This window comes from Lynx canadensis, chromosome D3 (genome assembly GCF_007474595.2).
Source record: "Lynx canadensis isolate LIC74 chromosome D3, mLynCan4.pri.v2, whole genome shotgun sequence".
Lineage (NCBI taxonomy): Eukaryota > Metazoa > Chordata > Mammalia > Carnivora > Felidae > Lynx > Lynx canadensis.
The window spans coordinates 45,658,730-45,680,674 of NC_044314.2; the positions used below are offsets into that span (position 1 = coordinate 45,658,730).

At 43.9% G+C, this 21,945-nt stretch overlaps 1 protein-coding gene across 2 annotated transcripts in view; it reads left to right on the plus strand.

The window, feature by feature from the left end:
* The window catches only part of KCTD1 (potassium channel tetramerization domain containing 1), a 92,960-nt gene that overhangs the window by 54,145 nt on the left and 16,870 nt on the right, over positions 1–21,945 (plus strand). For both annotated transcript variants that reach the window (XM_030336582.1, XM_030336581.1), the window contains exon 3: positions 16,932–17,076. In XM_030336582.1, the coding sequence (XP_030192442.1) occupies positions 16,932–17,076 (145 nt within the window). The remainder of the gene's footprint in view (positions 1–16,931; positions 17,077–21,945) is intronic.

Consider the following 21,945-nt stretch of genomic DNA (forward strand, 5'->3'; position numbering starts at 1 on the left):
CTTCAGAATTGCTCTTCAGTTATATAGGCAAAGACTAAATGAAATCAGCTTCAAAAGACTTTTTTTAAAAATTTCTTTTAATGTTTATTTATTTTTGAGAGAGAGAGAGAGAGAAAGACAGAGTGTGAGCAGGGAAGGCAGAGAGAGAGGGAGACCCAGAATCCGAAGCAGGTTCCAGGCTCTGAGCTGTCAGCACAGAGCCTGACTTGGGGCTCAAACTCACGAACTGCAAGATCATGACCTGAGCTGAGGTTGGACACTTAAGCGACCGAGCCACTCAGTTGCCCCAAAAGATATATATATATTTTTTTTTTTTTTTTAAACCGTGAAGCTGGATTTTCTCTTTAGTGCCGAAAAGCCAGTAACTTCTACTACTGGCGAATTCAGCAAACTTCCTTCGCCACTTGGGAACAGAACCGACCTGGCTTTCCTAGTAACCTAACTCAAAAAGTCTTGTCTTAGAGGATAACTCACAGACAAATGTAGCCATGCTATAGTACCTGTATTTTTCCCTGTCCTTGTGTCCACTAGAAGATTTCTTCTTTGCTCCCCAGTGTGCGGGGCATGTACTGGCCAACAGAAGTCCTTGCTCTCTTGAAGTTTACGTAGGGGAGCTGGGAGGACAGATGATAAGTGAACAGTCACTAAATGGTATTTGGGTTGGTACCAAGTGACGTCGTAAGTAAGAACACCACCCGGGACAAATACGCCCACTTTGGGATATAGTTTACCCCCTGTGTTGAGCCGAAAGATAACTTTATTCCTACCTATTTGCTCATCTAAATTTTCAAGACAAAATCTGGCTTACGTGTGAGTGTAGATTTAGAAGTAGATTTTTGTCACTTCGGTGTTCCAGGTCGCCCTGATGGAGGCTCGGTTTGCCTATTCTGAGTTCTGTGATGCGTCTCCTGCTACGTGGTGTGCGGTGAATATGTGTGTTCACCCCTCATCTCCGGGGGAGGGAGATGCAGAGTGAAGTCTACTCTCTGGGCCGTGGCCGTGGCACAGCTCCAGGCCAGGTCATGTTCCGATCGCCGCGCGGGTGCACTGAGCCTGGCACCGTTCCTGACACATTCTATTTCATTTTCCATTTGTTGGACACTGAAGTTATACTTGATTTTGACCAAAATAGAATTAAAAAAAAAAATGTGGGCAGAAGCCCCTTGGTGGCAAATAATTAGCCTGCTCCTGGTGTGGACCGTGGAGAAGGCGAGGGCCGCCCTCCCGCCTCAGACCTGTCGCGGCCGCCGTGCGTCAGATAGCAGAGCAGTGAGGTGGGGGCGCGCGCTGGGTGTCTAGCTTGAAGCATCTCAGGGCCAGACTGTGGGTCACGTTCTTGATTTCTTCTGAACTTCTACTTGCCAGGAACTCAACCCTATTGGAGAGAAACGCTGTCCTTGGAAAGCTGTCTCTTAGTCTCCATCCTCGTATTCTTGTGCTTTACGGCACCTGCCACAGAGTGGGCGTTCAGAAGTTTGCCTGATGCACGAATTTTTGGGTGAAATGCTGTGTACGGAAGCCAGGCCCTCAAAACAATGAAGGGCACATAACTGAGTAAAATTGTTCGAAACAGTCAAGTGTAAAGGGCTCATTATCTATATTTCTCATCTAACGCGCCGCAAGTAATCTCAGAGTTGAGACTGTTACTTACTCCAGTTTATAGATAAAAACACTGCAAGTCTGAGAGGTCAAGTGACTGACCAAGATTCTCGCTCCCACTCTGACTCCAGGCCCTTTGTGGCTTCCTCTTTTATAGCCTTGCTTTCAACCCTAGGGGCATGTTAGAATCAGCAGGAGCTTGAACAAACAAACCTGGCCCTGCCCACAGCGATTCTGGTTTCATTGGTCTGGAGCAGGGCAGGGGACATCCTGATGTTTCCCACGGCCAGATATGTAATCCTTCTCACCACCTGCCAGAACTATGTTATAAAGGTGGTCGTGAGCCAAGAGGGCAGGTCATTCTGGAGTAACCTCAAGCCACTTATTCTTAAGGTGGCCTTCACTAGGGTAACGTTAGGACTTAATGGTAGGTCTAGTCCAGTCGGAGCAGCAAAAACGTACATGTCTTTTTCTTCAAGGCAGAGCCTAGAAAGGGATTTTCTAGTCTAGTTACCTGAAGGGAAAGAGTAAAGAGAGGGGAATAAATCAACCAGTCAACCACCCAGATGCCAGTGAACCAGAGGAACAGAAGGGGGACACCTGCCTTCCGAATGTGTTCCTCCAGCTGATACCTCCTCCCTGATAACCCCCATGCCAGAGTCAAACATGCAGATATCTGGGCCCTGGTCACCACTCAAGTGACCCGTATGTCAGGGTGTGAGGGGAATCTGCAGTTTTTGTCAACATCAGGCAGTCCACCCACAGCTCAGAGTTCAGGTACCAGGTCTACAGTGAAGCAGCGTGGGGCTGGTGGTGATATGGCAGGAGACGGGGTCGTTAAAGAGAGACTTTGTTTATTGATTCTGGCTTGATTCTTGGGACAATAATACTGACTACTCCTTTTGGTACATCGTCATGAATAATGTCATTGAGAAATGCCAAGGTCATTTTTGCTCTGTGTTTTTTATTGTATTTTCCTTCTCCCCTCATCATACAAGAAAGTACTTTATGATGATAAACTCTGTGTTCTATGTCCTTGTTTGAAAAGTTCATTAGTAGATAACTCATAGAAGATTCTGGTAATCTTTCACAAGGTTACACTCCACTCTACTGTGTCTTGAGAACAATTCCATTAAAGGGCTTAGAATTAACACTGTTAGGTCACACAACCCATCTTTTGAATCTCCTATGACTTTGACTCCTCAAACGATGTACTTTCTAAACAAACAAAAAAAATATGTGGTTTCTGTCAGTCATATAAAAATGCTTTGAGACCTTTGAGACCTTTGAGTCTCTTCCTTTGAGACCTTCTTTATGGCAAATGAGGACCAGCATTGAAACATTTTAGGTTAATTTCCAAAAGACAAACTGCATTTTGGTCCCATAGAGAGCTCTGTGGGCAGAATTACACCCCCGTAATTCGTGTGTCCACCCTATAGCCCTTGACCTTCATAGAGATGTGGAAAATCTTTGTATCAGAAAGGAAACACCCCTGTGTCAGAACACCTCACACAGTAAGTGTCTATGCTGTGTGTATTCATGACTGAAATAAAACAATGAAAGTTATTCTCAAGTTGGGGGGAGTCTTCTTTCTTAAGCCAGTGCAGAAAATACCCCCCCCCCCCGCATAACTTCCAAGCAGAAGCATCTATGATTCAAAACCAAAGTACTTGATGTTGTAAGTCGCATTTGAACTTTGAGAACTTTAAAATAATAGAAGGGGCACCCATGTGGCTCAGTCGGTTAAGCATCCGACTTCAGCTCAGGTCATGATTTCACAACTCGTGAGTTCGAGCCCCACGTCGGGCTCTGTGGTGACAGCTCAGAGCCTGGAGCCTGCTTCGGATTCGGTGTCTCTTTCTGTCTCTCTGCCCCTCCCTGGCTCATACTCCGTCTCTCTCTCTCTCTCAAAAATAAATAAACATTAAAAAAATAATAATAATAGTAAGCCTCAGAAAGTCACGCTGAAGGCTCCTTTATGGGTCCACTGAGCATACAAACGCTCTCTACTGAAACCTGAGGTATGTTAATAGAAAAGTCTGCTCCACTGTATCTGCCAGTTTGTTCTATTATCATTATATAAATAACCCATTAAAACGTCATTTCTTTTCAGTAAAAAATGCGGGATCTATAGCTTCAGCTAGATGGATTATCAATATTCTGCCCCTGAAAGATTACTCTCAGGATGCTTGGAGGTAGAAAGTACCTTTATAATAATAAACTCTGTGTTCTATGTACTTGTTTGAATAATTGTTTGCAATAACTGGTCCCTAAAGGAGCAAGCTGAAGTGGGTGCGTAATGCCTTGCATGGCAGGCCTCTGTGTGTGCCCAGGGTGGCCCCGGTGCAAGAAGGAGGGGAATGTGAGAGGCAGGGGGTCGAGAAATCAGTTGTACTCTTACGACTGTATGCGTGTCGTGTATTCATATTCCAAAGGCAGACACCCAGAAGCTCCAATCTGGTGGCAATCCCATTTGCAAAAGAACCTGTTAAAAAAAAAAAAAAATCCGTGTCTCAGTCCCTCAATTATATCAGCTGTTTGCTGGACCATCTGAATCTAATCAAGATACAGTGTCAGTAGAAATGACACTGTCACTGGATAATGGCTTCCTGCTGCTACATAAATGCCATGTGTCAGTTTGCTTAGTAATGACATTGCTGCTTATCTTTTTTGGTGGTAATGATTATTTTTACTTCTGTGCAGTTTTTCTTATTGTGTCCCCATATTCAGACGATAAATCACAGCTGTGCGTTAACAGCTAACCGCTACTTTCGAACAGCGGCGGACCTTGCCAGGCCAAGGGCTTCGTCCGTGGAAGGTGGATTTGAGCACGCCCAAACTTGCTTCCGCGAGCTGAGCTGACTGTGTTCCAGAGCTCCTGCCCAGCTTGTCAAAGCCCCTGCCATCCCTCCAAAAATTGATTTTTTTAAGAAACCGTTTAGAAGGCCCTCGGGGCTTGAGAGCTTACCTAAAAAATGAAAACTCTCCTAGTCTCAAAGCAGTGCAAACAGTCAATATCAAAGCAGAAAAGAAGGATCTTTTAAGTGTGTCCCACCAATCCATAATCTTAGGGGCCCCGAGGAAAGTACTTCATCAGTACATCACCATCTCGATGATACACTGCAGAAGGAACAAGACGGCACGAAGGGTGGACTTCAGAGAAAATTGTGGCACACGCGAATGTGGACTGGAATAAAGACTGTAACAACCAAGCAAACCTAGGGAACCGTGTGAAATACGGACAAAGCACTGTTCTCCACCTTGGCTAGATTTCCGTGACAGAAACACCGAGCAGTGACAGTACGGTTTGTATTTCCAAGTGCCCGTTCTGCCGGGCTCCTCAAGAGCCCATTTGTAACCCTTTATGCAGATTTTAAAACTGAGCCAGAGTATTTATTTGAAACATAAGCCCTGGCTTCAGTGCCCTTCTCACTCAGGACTTTCAAATGGAACAGCGAGGATGAGAAGCAGAGGCGTCAAATGATTGCTAAACACGTGTCAGCTTCTGTTTGATGAGCATCTGGAAAGGAAGAGAAAAATGAAGAGATTCTTAGCCAGGAACTTCCATTTCTTTGAGTGTTTTGCAGGTTAGGGCTTGGTTCTGTTTTGTTGGAAGGGAAAGGGAGAACTACGGAGAAAACACCCCCAGCTCAGGTGCGTATGGACCGGCTTGGTGCCTCTGGGTAAATTCTTGAACCGTGATCAACCAGACCTGAGCCCCAGAAGGGTGGAGATGGTTACACAAGACGCACGCACACCCACCACAGCGCTTTGTTGACCGTGGTGTAGCCGAAGGCAGGATGCTGTCAGCGCGTGTTCCTTGTTTCCCAACTACGCACACCCCGGAGTGTTGTCTTTGAATCAGGGGCTGATAGAAACTTAGTATTTTTCATATGTCATTCCAACTTGGTGACCATTTCAATAATCTTGCGACATAAATTCAACATCTTGACCTTCTCGGGGTAAAAACCCCACCGGGCACATTGGCCACTGTGATGTAAAGAAGGCATTGGACTTTTTTTTTTTTAACAAAAGGTAGTGTGGACATTTTATATTTTCTTTACAATGTTTGTGTACTTTTGAAGCTGTGTAAATAGTACTCTTGTCCAATTTGCAGCTTTCTTTCCTTCTGTAGAGGTGTAACTCACAGACCTGAGGCTAAATCTCCTCCCTTTGGCCTTGTCATCTTAAAGCCTAGTTTCTGACAGGGGCTTCAAGCTTCCTCGTCACTCTGAAGTCATGCAGGGATGGAATAATTTGGTCATTTTCATTCATCTACCCACCTCACCATACTCCTTTTTTGTTTGTTTATTTAGTTTTGAGAAACAGAGAGAAAATGGGGTAGGGGCAGAGAGGGAGGGAGGGAAGGAATCCCAAGTAGGCTCTGTGCTGTCCGCACGGAGCCCAACATGGGGCTCGAACTCATGAACCATGAGACCGTGACCTGAGCCAAAATCAAGAGCCAGATGCTTGACCGACTGAACCACCCAGACACCCCTTGCTCTTTTTTATTAAGCACTGCGTTAAATGGGTACTAAACAGAATATTGTACTACTTCATTGTAAACTGCTGTTTTGCCGGCCCCATTACAAGCAGGAAAAAATTGTTAAATTGAAAATGGAAACAGCTGGCTTTGTCATAGTGCTCCGATAGTAGCATATAATTAATACGATGCTTTTATTTGAAGTGACCACTATGACGTATTGTAAGCCAGCTCCAATAGTGTGGGACAGGTTCCCCTCCGTACTCTGTTGTCACTGATAATCTCAAAGTGTGGCAGAGAGAGTGGGGCTACAGTCACATGGGAGGGGCCAAGTCCGGTCTGTTTATTAGGAGATCGATGCACAGAGGGACGAATCTGGAATGTGTCGTCATACAGGAAAGCACTAGTTCAGTCGTTAGGTGTGCTAATATCCGGAAGCCCGGGAAAAAGAATAGTCATTCAAAAACATTAAAGTCAGTGGGAACACATGCAGGAGAGTTTGCTTGTATAACAAGAAACTAGAAACAAAATCAGAATGGAACTACAAGGTGAGCGAAGGCTGGCAGGAGGTGCCAGAGCGGGAAGGGGGATGAATTTTCTGGGACAGACAGCCCCTGAGGGTCAGGGACAGCACCTAGCGTGGGCTGGCCCTCAGGCCTCAGGGAAAAGAGCCTGCAGAGCGCAGCGACCCTCGGCGAGTTATCTGATGGCTCTGGCCTCCCATTTCTCCATCAGTAAAATAAAAATACTACTTGTGAGTACTTTATGGAGTTGTCGTGAGGTTTAAATCAGATAATGCATAAAGTTTTTAGCAGCGTGTCTAACAAACTCAAAGAACATCAGCTATTATGACATTCTTTTCTCTGGATCGTAATTATTATTATAAAATGGAAAACATATTCTAGAAGAAAGGAGTGTCAAAAATACCTCCCAATATAGAACAGACTGTTGGCAGGAGGGCGGGGTGGGCTGTGGGGGCAGGCTCGTGTGCACATGTGCATGCTTGCCTGCCCAAATTACAAGCAGGAGGAAACCTAAACAGAAACCGTGTGAGCCGAAAATACCCAAGCGGGCTCCCGAGGGAGGGGAGGCTATGATGATCTGATCCTGGGCCGATCTTAGACAAATAGCAGATTGGTCTAGAAATCATTTGTAAGCAGGCATTTGCTCAAACCAGCGAACGGGACCAGGTGACCGCAAAGGTTTTCTTCCAGTTCCAGATGCACAACAGGATTTCAACGTACAGTCAGAATCCTGCTTTGGCCCACGTAGCACACTACTGCCGAAGGACAAAAATCTGTCCGCGTCTCCTGAGCACATGCCAGGTGGGCCCAGCGCTCTGCCAAGGAGTGGAGCAACCACCAGGCGGTCGGAGCAGCTCCGAGCTGGGGTCCGCAGTCCGGCTGCCCGAGTGTGAATTCTGGCCTCAGCGCCGAGAAGCCGGCTGCAGTGTCCTTGTCCGTTAAGGCCGGTGATAATATCCACCTTGCTTGCTTGCTTGAGGGCCTGCCGTGAGCCCTCAATACCGTGTCCTGCACCTAGTGAGCACTCAGGAAGTGTAGTTCTTATCAGACACCAGAGTTCTTAGGCTCATGAGAGTTCTTTGGGCTAGGTACTATCCCATTTCTCAGATGAAGAAATCAAAACCTCATTGATTTAGTCTGAAAGAGGGCAAAGTCATGATTCAAACCCAGGTCTGTGAGTTTAAAGCTGAACGTGCCGGGGACTCCTGAAACATTACTGAAAGCACCCATGCTGAAACTTGTGAAGAACGGCGCCCTTACGTGCTCTACTCAGCTCCACACTTGGAGAGAGGTGCTCCTCATTTGCTGGGTTCCCACCTCACCCCTCATGTTCCTTCTTGCCTGAAATCCCTTTTCTAAGCACTCGTGCCCTTCTCCTCATACCTAGTAATCCCTAGAACTCTACACCGCCATTGCCTCCTACAGGAAGCCTTCCCTGCTTGCCCCAGGTTGGCTAGATCCCTCTCTGCCCTTCCTTGACTCCCAGTGGGACTGCATCCTGCTCATTTTAAGAGGACTGGCAGAGCACCAGGAATATGGTAGGCAGTCAATAAATGCAGAAATAAAAAGCCTACTTATGTAAATTCTGGTGGGTTTTTAAATTGGGTTTTAAAATTGTAATAATACATTTTTCATAATTAGCAGTCAGTGTAACTCAGAATTTAAAGAAATCTCTAGTTAGAGTCCTGGAGGGCACTCATGAGAGTTTTATAGGATTAGCAGCCCCTTGAGTGGCCCCGAGCTCCCCCTCGACCCACAGCATTACCATCAATGATCAGTTCTCCAAAATGCCGGCTCGTCAGTTGTTTTGCTCTTAAGCTTTTTCTTATATTTTAAACTGGCCTTTCCTTTCTCTCCTGCTTTCTTCAGTTCTGTGTATCATTTAAGAAAATGATGCTGCCTCAGGGAACCGTACTGGAAACATTACTTCCCCATAAGTAGATACAATTTGTTTTGTTTGTTCTTACCAAGAAGGTATTTTCTCCCCTCTCTTAAATTACTTCTGTCCATTTCTATAACAAGCTCTGAATTAATTTGTATCTGTGTTCATGAAATATAGACGAAATTTCCCACGTGTGGGAACTATAAACAACTCTTCCTAGAATTTTTTTTAACAGTTATAATACTTTAAGCAAATTAAACACTCTTTATGATAATTCAGGCTTCTAAAACAGTAAGTGGACTGGTGTTTCTTTTCCTTCTTTTTAAACGTAATAATACCCAGCATCGTCCCCCACCCCCATGCCTTTTTCTTAAAGAGAAACTTTTTTTTTTTAATGGACATTTAAAAATGTATACAAAAAAGAGCATCTGGGTGGCTCAGTCAGTTAAGCGTCAGACTTTGAGTCAGGCCACGATCTCTACCCTTTGTGAGATCGAGCCCCACATCAGGCTATGTGCTGATAGTGGGGAGCCTGCTTGGGATTTTCTCTGTCCCTCTGTCTCTGCCCCTTCCCCCGTCTCTCCCTCTTTCTCTGTCTCTAAAATAAATAAACTTTAAAAAAAATTTTAAGGGGTGCCTGGGTGGCGCAGTCGGTTAAGTGTCCGACTTCAGCCAGGTCACGATCTCGCGGTCCGTGAGTTCGAGCCCCGTGTCGGGCTCTGGGCTGATGGCTCGGAGCCTGGAGCCTGTTTCCGATTCTGTGTCTCCCTCTCTCTCTGCCCCTCTCCCGTTCATGCTCTGCCTCTCTCTGTCCCCAAAATAAATAAACGTTGAAAAAAAAAAAAAAAAACTTAAAAAAAAAATTTTAAGGGCGCCTGGGTGGCGCAGTCGGTTAAGCGTCCGACATCAGCCAGGTCACGATCTCGCGGTCCGTGAGTTCGAGTCCCGCGTCAGGCTCTGGGCTGATGGCTCGGAGCCTGGAGCCTGTTTGCGATTCTGTGTCTCCCTCTCTCTCTGCCCCTCCCCCGTTCATGCTCTGTCTCTCTCTGTCCCAAAAATAAATAAAAAACGTTGAAAAAAAATTAAAAAAAAAAATTTAAGTATCTATATCTATATAATTATCTATATCTATATCTATATCTATATCTATATCTACCTATATAGAGAATACAGGATTGAACTCCCAAGGTCCAGACGTCAGATATCAACCTAGCATGTCTCTTCCCTTGCACCATTGTTTCCCTGCTTTCCCATCTCCGCAAAAGAGAGGAAGAGGCCTCACTGGTTGCAGTGCCGGCCCCTCCCTCTCTCCATGTGCCCTTCCCCCTCTGCTGTCCTGAGTCTCGGTTTCACCTGCAGTGACGCACCCATACACTCAGGATCACGTGCGCACAAACACACACACCCTCACCCAGCCCTCCACCACATTTGCCGTCTTCCTTTGTTTTCAAGTATTGGGACAGAAACTTGGTTGGGAATGTAACTCGGAGTAGTTAGACACTACCTACTAACATAACAGACTAACTTGGAATAGTAGATATAAAAAAGTATGCAGGTACAAGTGCTTCTGGAAACAAAATCACTCAAAGAAAAATAGTCTTTAAATCAAGTTTTTAAAAAGTAACGGCCTACGAATTGGTAGACTAGTGGCAGATTGTTTTTCTGTTTTGCTGCTTCTTCGTCCTCTACTCTTTTCCGGTTTTCAACAATGAGTAGGCATCACTGTTATCATTTAAAAATACCACCCCCCCCAGCCCCCCCATGCTAAAAGGGGTAATTTGCAAGTTGCCTCTGAATCTCTTACCGAGCAAAATAAATCTGGACCAGAAACCAAATAAAATCTTTTCCTCAAGCCCAAACCATATTTTCCATGGCTTGGAAGCCCAGGAGTGGAGGGAAAAAAGGCATTTCTTGGCGGAGGGGGGAGCTTAGTGGGTGAAATCGCCCAACAACCTCTGTCCTGCCCTTTTCGCACCAGCTTTACCCCTTGGTCTGTCTTCGGCGCTTTGTTCTCACCCCGGGTGGGGTCTCCTCCACCCTCCCTGGGCAAGCTGACCCACCGCCACTGCAGAGGAATGCTTTTACCGCCTCCCTGTCTGTGTAATTACCATGTGTGTTCTGGGTCCAGAGAGTAGAAGGGATTAGTCCACTCGCCTCTGGTAAAGCAGGGCCCGGTGTCGCATTACACGCCCTGGTGCTTGATGTGACATGATGTTCACCAGGCGGCACGAGGAGGATTGGCTGTGTGGAGCCTTGGAAGGGCTGGAACCCCCTCCTTAGCTGTGAAGTGACAAATCCCGCAGGGGTGTGTCGGAATTAGATACAGGGACACAGCACATAAGGGAACACAAGAGTTGCAAGCTGAATGGAGTTGGAACCTCAGGCGTAATTCTTCTTCCTACAAGTTTCCATTGTCCTAAGAATCCTCACTTTCCCATCCCTTTGAATGCCCCCTCGTGTCGTACATGAGTTTGGACGTCATCTCTGAAGCCTTGCAGTCTTGTGATTTGGTTCGATTGAGTTTAAGGTACCCACTCCGTAGGTCTACACCAAGCCCGAGCCTCAACTTTTTGCAGCATGGCTACTAAATAAATTAGCGTCTCTGCAAAGTTGATAATCACCAAATTTTTTTGGAATAACATGCAGCATGAGCAAACCATTGAACTATAAAAAATTATGCATTTCTCAAGGAAAGTGGTTGAGTTATTGTCATTTTGTTTGTTTATTTGAAATTACACATGGAAAGGCATTATAATTTAGTGGTCGAGAACACAGACTTTAGAATCAGACCTAGGTTGTAACTTAAGCCAAGTGACAACCATTCTGAGCTTCAGATTCCTCATCTGTGAAATGAGAATAATATGGCTATCTCATAGGATCATTGTAAAATCAAATGAGATAAAGCCCATAAAACAGCAAGCTCACTCTTTGGCACATAGTACAATTCAATAAATAGTAACTACCACTAGAGCAGCTGTCCTCCACAGGCTTGGATGTGACCTCTGCCTATTACCCCAGGGACAGTATGGTGGGTTCGGCTCTGTGTCTAGCCAGCTGTGCATCCTTGAGCATTAATGTATTTGAGACTCTGTTTCTCCATTTGTAAAATGGGATGTTGATCTAGGTCACCCTGGAGATCTTTCACTTTTTTTTTTTTTTTACATTTATTTATTTTTGATAGAGACAGAGCATAAGTGGGGGAGGGGCAGAGAGAGAAGGAGACATAGAATCCAAAGCAGGCTCCAGGCTCTGAGCTGTCAGTATAGAGCCCGACCCGTGGCTCAGACTCACAAACCCCGAGACCATAACCTGAGCTGAAGTCGGACGCTTAACCGACTGAGCCACCCAGGCGCCCCAAGAGATCTTTCCCTTCTAAAAGGGTGGTTGGCTGTTTAAGAAGAGGTGCTGTGACAGTTCAAATTGACAGAATGACTCACTGGAAGCCTCTTGAGTCGACAACATTGACTTGTTGCTCTTTAGCCTCTGCTCATCCTCCTTCGTACTGGTTCTCAACTTTGCTGTTCATCAGACCGACTTGGGGAGATGCCTGGGCCCCAACTCTAAGCAGAAATTACATCAGAATAGCTGGCAATATTTTTTAAAAGCTCCTTGGGTGATCGCAGTGTGCAGCCAGGGTTAAGAACCACTGCTATATGCAAATAACAGAGTCAAAAGCAAGGCAGAGGAGAAAGGATTTGGATAAGCCCCAAGCTGCATCTTTGAGGAGATGTGACTTCAGGTAGTGTTTCTTTCATTCAGTCTTACTTATAAATTTGCTCTTTTCCTTAACGTTGCTGGAGAGCATAGCTTGACATCCGTCCCCATCAACCTCAGAACCGAATTGAAACTCCTTGACCTGGCTTATACGGCTTTTCACGATCTAACTCTGCCATTCCAGCCTCATTTTTCAGTCGGTCGGACTCTGCCCCAGTGGAAAGCAATCACATGCCAGGTTTCTTCTAGTTTCAAGCCTTTGTATCTTCCCTGACCCTCTCTCCTTTCTTATCTGACCTTACCTGCCACCCCAGTACTTGGCCCACTTCTGCTTGTCCTTCAGGTCTCCAGTAAACTTTCTTTCTCCTCCATGCCTCCCCCAAGTTTGAGTTGGATGCACCTCCTGTGTCCTCCCCATAGCCCACTCTGCACCCCCAGTGACACACTGCACTTGATCTGCATTCTCAGCCCCACAGACTGTTAACATTCCACAAAAGGAAAGAATGTGTGGTTTATTTACCACTGCTTTCCCTATATTTCATATGGTCAAGCTCAGTGAACACAGGTAGAATAAATGAGTAACTGAATGACTGAACAATAAAAGGAAATTCTTAAGGAGCCAAGTCACAGTAAATTAAAGAAACCAGGTCCTATGAATGAATGCACAAAAAATAAATTCTTAGTGACTGATTCACACTAAGTCAGTATATTAGGCCTTATCTCTATACCTATACACTCGACCATTCGTTAATTCCAGAGAGAGGGGGAGCCATACGGGGGAACCAGACTGACTTTTTACCAAAAGGAGCTTAATTTCCTTGGAGATTGGATCCTACATTATTGGTTCCATAAATAATAATCAACAGAATGTTAATATTAAAAAGCAAGAGAAATAGATTTCATTTTAATGCATGTTTTTAGTGAAACTTTATCATCTTACTAGTTAATGAAATATTTACAGATAAATTGATAGGATGTTTGAAATTTACTATAAAATTTCTGGTGGGGGAGAGGGAGCAATAGAAGTATAGGTGAAACAAGCTTGATCAAGAATTGATAGCTTTTTGAAGCTGGATGGATATATGGGGGTTCATTATATAATTTTCTCTGCTTTGCCCTACATTTGAAATTGTCCAAAACAAAATGTTAAAACAGAAATGTAAAAAAATACCAATTGTGGAAGGAAGTTTTTCTCTGCATTGCTATTTGGTTCAGTGGGTGTTTTAAACACACACACACACACACACACACACACAGGGCGGCCATACATCACCTGGAGCCAACTTGGTCTTGGTCAGTTGGAAAACAGGAATGTTCTCTAAGGTTAGTAAACTGTAATCAGTTCCACATAGTTTTCAGGCACCAGAGTTTACAAATCACTGCAGTTTGATTTGTAACTCCATTCATACGTCCACAAGAAATACAGCCTGTGCCGATTTCCCCCTCATTTGCTTAGCCAAACAATGCTTTTCCACCGCACGTTCAAACCCAACCCGGGGACGCCATTTTATGATCCCTGGCACCGCCCTGCCCTTCCACATTGTTTTCACAACTCAGAACGTGCTTCCTTTCAAAGTTAGCAAAAGTCAACAGTATAACGTTGCCCTTTACTACTCCTAACATTTGGTGCATCACCTACGGGACTCTCTTATCGGAGAGGCCTTGCTCCTCAGACAGGAATGTGCCTTGGTGCGGCTCAGGGCCTCTTCCAGGCCACAAACCTGCCCCTGCTCTCCACAGCCCCTTCCCTCTCAGCTCGCTCCCAGACCACACGGCTTGTGCCATAAGCGGGGACGGGCGGGCTTTACTACAGTCTTCGGGCCTCTCCCTTCCCTCTTCCGGGTCCGCCATGCGCACCCTCCCGGGTCCGGCGCCAGCTGGCGGCCAAGTTTCTGGGCCACTGGGCCGCCATAGGTTCCACCGGCCTGCTGGGGGCGCTCTCACCCGCCTGGTGGAGGCCAGCCCTCCCTCCTCCGCATTCACCCTTTTTCCGTCTTGAGGAATTAGGCCTGGAGACCCTGCTTTTCCCACTGCGTCGCCCAGGGGCCGCGGCCACCTCCCTAGACTACACTGGGCCACTGTTCAGATTTCCCTCCAGCTCTTTCCTTTGCGTCTCCTGTTTCGGCCACGTCCAATGCGAAGGTGCTTCTGATCGCACCTGTGTCCAGTTTTCTGTATCTGCCAGAGGTGGCGGGTTTTTACAACCTAAAAGCCTTTTTTTTTTTGGATGGCGCGTCTCTCCCACCTGGCTAAGGTCTATAACGAGACCTTTCAGCCCAGATTGGTTCTTTGGCTCCGCGAATCCTGTGCCTTGTAGCACCTGCTGTCTTCCGCGATCTGCATTCGTAGAAATTTTTGTTTGCTAGTTTAGGATACCTTCTCTTGGTGAGTTCTTTTTGAGTGGGCCATAACTCCACTTGATTTTCTCATCAACCCCGAGAAAAGGAGCAATTTTATAAAAGAAACATTTTATAAGAGAAATGGAGACACAGAGAAGTCGATACAGGCAGATTACAGTTAGTAAAGGACCGAGCCAAATTCCCCTCACCACTCTGTTCTTCCTTTTACTCACTCACTTGGTGGAGACTTACAGATTACACATTCTGTGCCAGGGTACATCCAGGTCTAGATTTTGAAAATGAACACTTAAGAAAAAAAAAAAAGCATAGGATTTACTTAAGAATAAAATATTAACTTTTCATTTCTTACTAAAGTGGCTTGCAGCCATTGATACTAATATATTTCAGGCCACAAAAATAATATACACACTTAGATTTCATTGCAAAGCTCTTGCTGAACAAACAAGATAGAAAATAAAAACTCTAGACTAAAAGCTTTCCTTCGATAGTGGTAATTCTTTTCATTCCAGTCATTGTAGGGAGGCCCCTTTAAGATCAAACAGACAGTGTACAAATCCCCCAATGCTACTTAACTAGTTGGGCCAGTTACTCATCATTTTGAGTCTATTTCTTCATCTGTAAAAGGAGGATAATGGATTCATTACATAAAGTGCTAAGGATAGTGCAAGCTACCTGGACAGCAGTTAATAAATATAACTCCCTTTTCTTCCCCTTGTCAACTGTAAACTTATCACGTTAACAATAAATCTTCTGATAATAAGCAAACAAGTTTCGTTCATTCCCATCCTACACCAAACTGTCCCAGAAACACTATAAAAAAATCGACTGAGTATATTTGAGTTTCAGTGCCTCTTTATGTAGCCTGTTTGATTGATGTGTTAATGGGAAATGAATGACAAGGTTGCATGCAGTCAGAGCCCTGGGATGCTTGCGATCCACGCCCTGGATAAAATTGTGGAAGGAAGAAACTGTGAATCACCCTCTATTCATGGAAAGTTGGACAAAAACATTAGCTGAGAAAAATATAGTGAGTTTTAGAAATACGACCTGAGTGTGATTAGTTGCTTTCTTCTTTGCACTTACTACCGCCAGGTAGGACATGAGTTTTCTAGTTATCTTCAAAAGATTTGTATTGAAACGAATTCCCAAGCTTTCTTTTTTGGGAGGGAGGGGGAACAGCTTTTCCATTTGTTGATTGGTTTGTTGTACTGTAGGAGGGGTGAAATTATTGATTCACCCTTACCTCTGTCACATTTCAGCGTAAGATTAGAAAATATATGATTTCAAAATTGTCTTCAAAGCAGTAAGATGATATTCCAAATCAGAGGTAGAGTTTGAGTTCCAAAAAAGCTTTTCATTAAAAACTGGAGCCATTTGCCTGCCTACACTGTTAATGAAAAGTACAATGCACCTATTGGTCAAGGAAGTGATTTCTAGTGTGTAAGTTCTATTTTCTGATACAGGATATTTGTTTATCATTAGCCAGCCATCTACTTGTTCATGGTCCAGATGTGGCCACTTTCTACTAACTGAATATATACCAAAGTATGTAGATTCAGCCATCCTTAAAGGGATAAATGATAATGAATGGATGCAGACTGTTTTAACTGTAGCACACTGTTCAAATGTTAACTCTGTAAATGGGGGAAATAGATCGTGGATTCCTGTGTTTAAAAATTACCCATAGCCACTCATGTTCCAGAACTAGGTCATATTTGGGGGATGGTCAACTATTTATTTTTTATAATGATGCCTGGCTGTTACAAATGATTTTTGCTGAGACTTAAGAAACTAGACTGTATATTGTTAATGGAAAACATATTCTCCTGGATGAGTGATATTTTCTATGATTCCTTTCTATAATGCAGGTGTTCACATATAGGCGTTGCTTTCTTTTTGGAGAGTTTGTGATTTGTGGGTGGGGAAAGCTCAGAAAACAGGTTTCTTAAAAACAAAATTGCTTTCCTCGTAGAATCTGTTTAAAAGACACTTTGGAGCAATGACATTTTTTAAAAGTAGCCGAGAAGGTGGTTTTAAGTAACCTAGGGGAAAGACATGCTGTTCCATCACAGTGACAGCACTTAGCCATAATCACCATGTCAGGGACATTTTCTTTACAGGTAACAGACAGTGAATAAAAGGATTTACTTGAGAAAGCCTGAAACTATTTTGAATTGTCTGGTCCTGAAATATTTATCAAGCAAGGACCAGCACCTCTCAGAGAACCATAACTACATAACGGGTGATTTTTCCTGACTGCCATCTTTGAAACTGCTACCTTTGACAGTGACACAAAACGGGAGCTCTTAGTTTTAGTGGCCAAACAATTGATTCTAATTGTTTTCACTGTTCCCTCTTTTCTACCACAGAATCGGAAGACTTTTTGATGGCACAGAGCCCATTGTTTTGGACAGTCTCAAACAGCATTATTTCATTGACAGAGATGGACAGATGTTCAGATATATCTTGAATTTTCTACGAACATCAAAACTCCTCATTCCTGATGATTTCAAGGTGAGGGATTCACATTAAATTACCAATAGCATAAATATGTGATTTGTTTTGATGCGCTCCCCAAAAAATATTTCAGCTTTTACATCTTAAACATATACCAACTCTAATGGCATCACAGGTCTCTGACATGGTTATACTGTCTTCGTGAAATAGAGTATATGGTCATTAAAGTTTTCTGTGACCAAAGGAGGACTGATTTTATTTAAAGATTGAATTATAATTTATTTTAACACATTGAAAATAAGTTGATTAAATTCCAAGCTTACTTCTGATAAGACTTAGTGAGGTAGAAAATAAAAGGAAACCTCCTTATCTTAATAGACTTTTTGTCTCAGATGTTTAAAGCGAGCGTCATACTTAACAGTAAAATTTTCAAATTGTTCTCTCTGAAGTTAGTAACAAGTGTTATTGTTAGTCTCACATAGTGCTGGCAACTGTAGACAATGGAATCAGACAAGAAGAACAAATAGAAAGTATTAATATTAAAAGGAAATATACAAAAATGTAATCTTTACAGCCATTAATATTCTCTAAATATATCTCTAAAAATATCTCCACTAAATACTGTTGGGATTAATGAAGAACTCATTAAGGCATCTACACTCAGGGTCAGTATTTCCTAATCAAAACCAATAGCTTTCCTACAGAAGAGCAGGAGCCGATCATAAGATATAATAGACAAATGTACCACTCACAAAGCAACAAAACTTATAATACCTAGAAATAAACCTAACAAGAAATGGGCAAAGTCTAATTAAGAAAACTGTAAATCTCTACATACAAGTCTCAAAGAAGAGTTGAGTAAATGAAGGGAAATTCTGTGTTCCTGGATGGGAAGCCTCGATACTGTTAAGATGTCACCTGTCCCCAAATTATAAATTCAACACAAACCCACTTAAGTCACAGATTTTTTTTTCAATGAGATTTGATCCATTTTTATAAAGTTTATGTAGAAGAAACAAAGCTTAAGAATAGCTAAATAGGGGCACCTGGGTGGTTCAGTCCGTTAAGCATCAGACTCTTGATTTCAGCTCAGGTCTCACAGTTCATGAGTTCGAGTTCCGAATTTGACTCTGTGCTGACAGCTTGGGATTCTGTCTCTCCCTTTCTCTCTGCCCCTCCTTAGCTCACGCGAGCGTCCACCCTACCTCTCTCTGTCTCTGTCTCTGTCTCTCTCAAAAATAAATAAGCGTTTGAAAAAAAAGAATAGCCAAGTAAATTATTGCAGGTGATAATAATGGTAGTAATGGTGGGCTGTGGTGGGTGGGTCCTTCCAGACATCAGAACCTACTAGAGTAATTACAAAGTGTGATCCTGAAATTAAAAAGTAATTAAAAAGTGGGCTGAAATTGACAAAAAGATCAATGGAGAAGAACAGGTCTGGAAACAGATGTGTGTATAAAGGAGTTTGATGTATTCCAGAGGTGGTATTTCGATCAGTGGGAAAACAAAGGAATAATCAGTAACTGGCCCTGAGGTAGTTGTCACAGAGACATTTGATAAAAAGGTAAAGTCAAAGCCCTGTCTCATAAGTTCACAAAAGTTCCAGAAATAAAAATTATAATATCAGAAAAAAAAAATAAACGAATTTCTGAAAATATACTTTTGAGGCAGAGAGGGCCTACCTAGGAAGACTGAGTACCCACAATGTAGCCTTAAACATTTTTTGTTTTGAATTAAAAACACCATATACAAATAAAAGACAAGCGTTAGACTACCGGAAATATTTGCCATAAAAGATTAATATCATTAATAAGAGTTCCTAAAATCTATAAGAAACATACAAACAGCCCAATGGAAAAACATTTTTACATATAAACAAAATATCCCAAAGGGGAAAAAAAAATAGAAATTGCCAATAAACAGTTGCAAAGAAAAGGTATTTAATCTCTGTCGTATCAAAGGAACAAAAATTCAGATACCCCTTTTTATCCGTCAGAATGGCAAAATGGAAATATACACTGTGGTTGGGAATAAACACTTTTGGAGGGCAATTCAGCAGTTTTTAAAATTTCAATCATACATACTCTTGATCTAGCAATTCCAAATCTATTTGTTTATTTTCTAGAAATAGTCACATAAATATGCAAAATTACATGTACATAGAATGTTTATTTGTAGTCATGTTTGTAATAGCAGAAACTCAACACAGCTAAAAAAATGTTCAGCAATGGCAGATGCTTACACAAATAGCTCTATTATCTGATGTGGGGGGGGGGGAATCACCAGGATTTTATCATTCAGTGAAAATACTAAGTTGCATAATATGAATAGCCTTACTCGTTATTTATGCAAAACATTATGTGTATATGTGTATAAATACACAGAAAAAAGATTTAGAAGATTAGATCCTAAATTGAGAGGGGTTCAGGGGGCCTTTCGTCCATCCTCTCCTTCAGGGTTTTGAACAGTGGGACACCTGCCAAGTATACATTGAGTGAGAAAATGAGAGAGAAAGAGTAAGAATATCAACCAGCGTGTGCAGTTCCCAGCAGCCCTGGAATAAGCCGAGGACGAGCATGTCCCTGTGGCAACAGCAGTGTCCAGGGGCCTCCGATAGACTGTGCCTCTGACCACACTGAACGTGATTCAGGATTTAAAGACATAGGAAGTTGGTTTCTGCAACATGGATCCTTATGAAAGTAAGCTACTTTGTCAGTGATGATCTCTTCCAACTCAGGAAGGAAAACATATTGAGAGTCTGTTTCTCATATGGCACCTTCCTAGAGGGTTTTCAAGGGTAATTTTCAATGTGTCAGTTTTTCTTCCTGTGCCAGCTTTCGAACCTCTTTCCTGTCTTCCCCGCACACCACCTCATTCGCTGGCAAGCATCTTACACGGAGGCCAAAGTGAAGTCTCCTGCCCGCAGCCCTCAGTGTAAACCCAGGGACGCCTCTGCTCGGAGAGCAGAGAGAGCTGGCCGGCTTTAGGCAGCCGGCCCCACACCAGCTGCAGGCGGAACAGAGAGCTAGGACAAGTGTCAGGTCTGCTTCTAGAAAGCAGGCACTGGCCCCGTGCAGAGACAGGAGGTAGAGTTGAGTTCTGCGCCAGACGCAGGGAGTGAGGGGAGTCAGGAGAAGGAGGGGGCCCTGCTGAACATGGGCACAGACTTCAGCAGTGGCCACAGCTGGTAACCAGACATGGCACCTTGGACGTCAGGTGTTCACCAACAAGCATCTTGGAGAGCAAGTAAGTGAGTAGAGGGAGAAGGACTGAAAGTGTGATACGGCAGCAGTGGGCAGCGGTTTCTTACTCACTCATGTTTTCCTAGAAGGAATGCAGTGGACTCGGGGAAGAGAAATACCCCTTTAGTTCTGTTTTCAGAGGATTGCGTTTCTAGATGCCCACTCAGAAATCTCTACCTGGATAGTTCTTTGGGTCCTTACACTGCCCAGTCACAAGATGGCCATCCCCACCTCCACCTCCCCCCCCCGTTCCTCTCCCCCCACCGTGGAACCTGCTCCCTTGTTTTGTGTCCCATCTCCATAAAAAAAAAAAAAAAAAAAAAAAAAAAAAAATCAGAATCCGGGGCACCTGATGGCTTAGCACCATGTTGGTTAAGCATCTGACTTTGGCTCGGATCATGATCTCACAGCTCGTGAGTTTGAGCCCAACATTGGGCTCTGTGCTGACAGCCTGGAGCCTGCTTCAGATTCTGTGTTTCCCTCACTTTCTGCCCCTTCCGCACTCACACTCTGTGTGTCTCTCTCTCAAAAAAAAAAAAAAAAAAAAAACAACAACAACAACAACAAAAAACCACTAAGAAAGCATGTCAGAATCTATCTGCCTGCTCTAGGCAGGAACCTGGGAGTCATTCTGCACTGTTTCCTCTTCTTCACTGCCCACACATGATCCATCAGTGAGCCGGTCCGTAGTACCTTCCAGATAGTTCTCCAATCAGTTCACCTCTCTCATCCCACCTCCCTATCCAAGGCTCAGCTTTCTGGATGACTGGGAGTGCCTTCATAATTGGTTTCCCTCTCCCACCATTTCCCCCTCTTGTCCACTCTCCATGTTGAAACCCAGAGACGCTTTTTCTCATTAGACTTTTTTTTTATGTTTATTTATTTTTGAGAGAGAGTGTGCATGCATGCAAGCTGGGAAGGGGCAGAGAGAGAGGGAGAGGGAAAATCCTATGCAGTGTCAGGACCTTTTATTTTGAGATCACTGTAGACTCTCATGCAGTTATAAGAAATAATACAGAGGTCCTTGGTTACCCAGGTCCCCCCGAGAGTGACATCTTGGAAAATGGTAGCATAGCAACACAACCGGGATGTTGACATTGATACAGTCAAGGCACGTGATATTTACATCATGGCAACCATCCCTCTTGTTGCCCTTTTATAGCCATACCCTCTCCCTCTCCCCATCCTCCACTGTCTCCAGCCCCATCCCTCACCGAGGGATACTTTTGGGGGAAAATGGTGTATCATATAAGCTCCCGCTTACAGCTGTGCAGAGGTTTCCCGTTCGTTGTTCACGCAGCAAAGCAGCATATCCTTGTCAGAGCCACGAGGCCCAGAAGGCTCTGGCCCCTGCTCCCCTCGACTCTTACCCTACACATACGCCCTACAGGACTTCTCTTAGTTCTGCAAACATACCATCTTCTTGTTCCCTTCAAAGAGACCGTTCTGCCTGCCTAATGCTCTTCTCCTGGCCTTTGTCACTTAGGGCTCATTGTTTTCATCACTGAGCCATCCGTGCCTAATCCAGCCTAGGTTCGCCTACGCCCTGTGATTCTCTGTGGTCACACACAGTACATTTGCAATCATTCATCTCCACTGTTGAGCGCTGTGTACCCAACTGTAAGTCACACATGCTTTTGGCTGCAGATGTGGGAATACCCAATCAGCAGTGCCTTAAAAACTC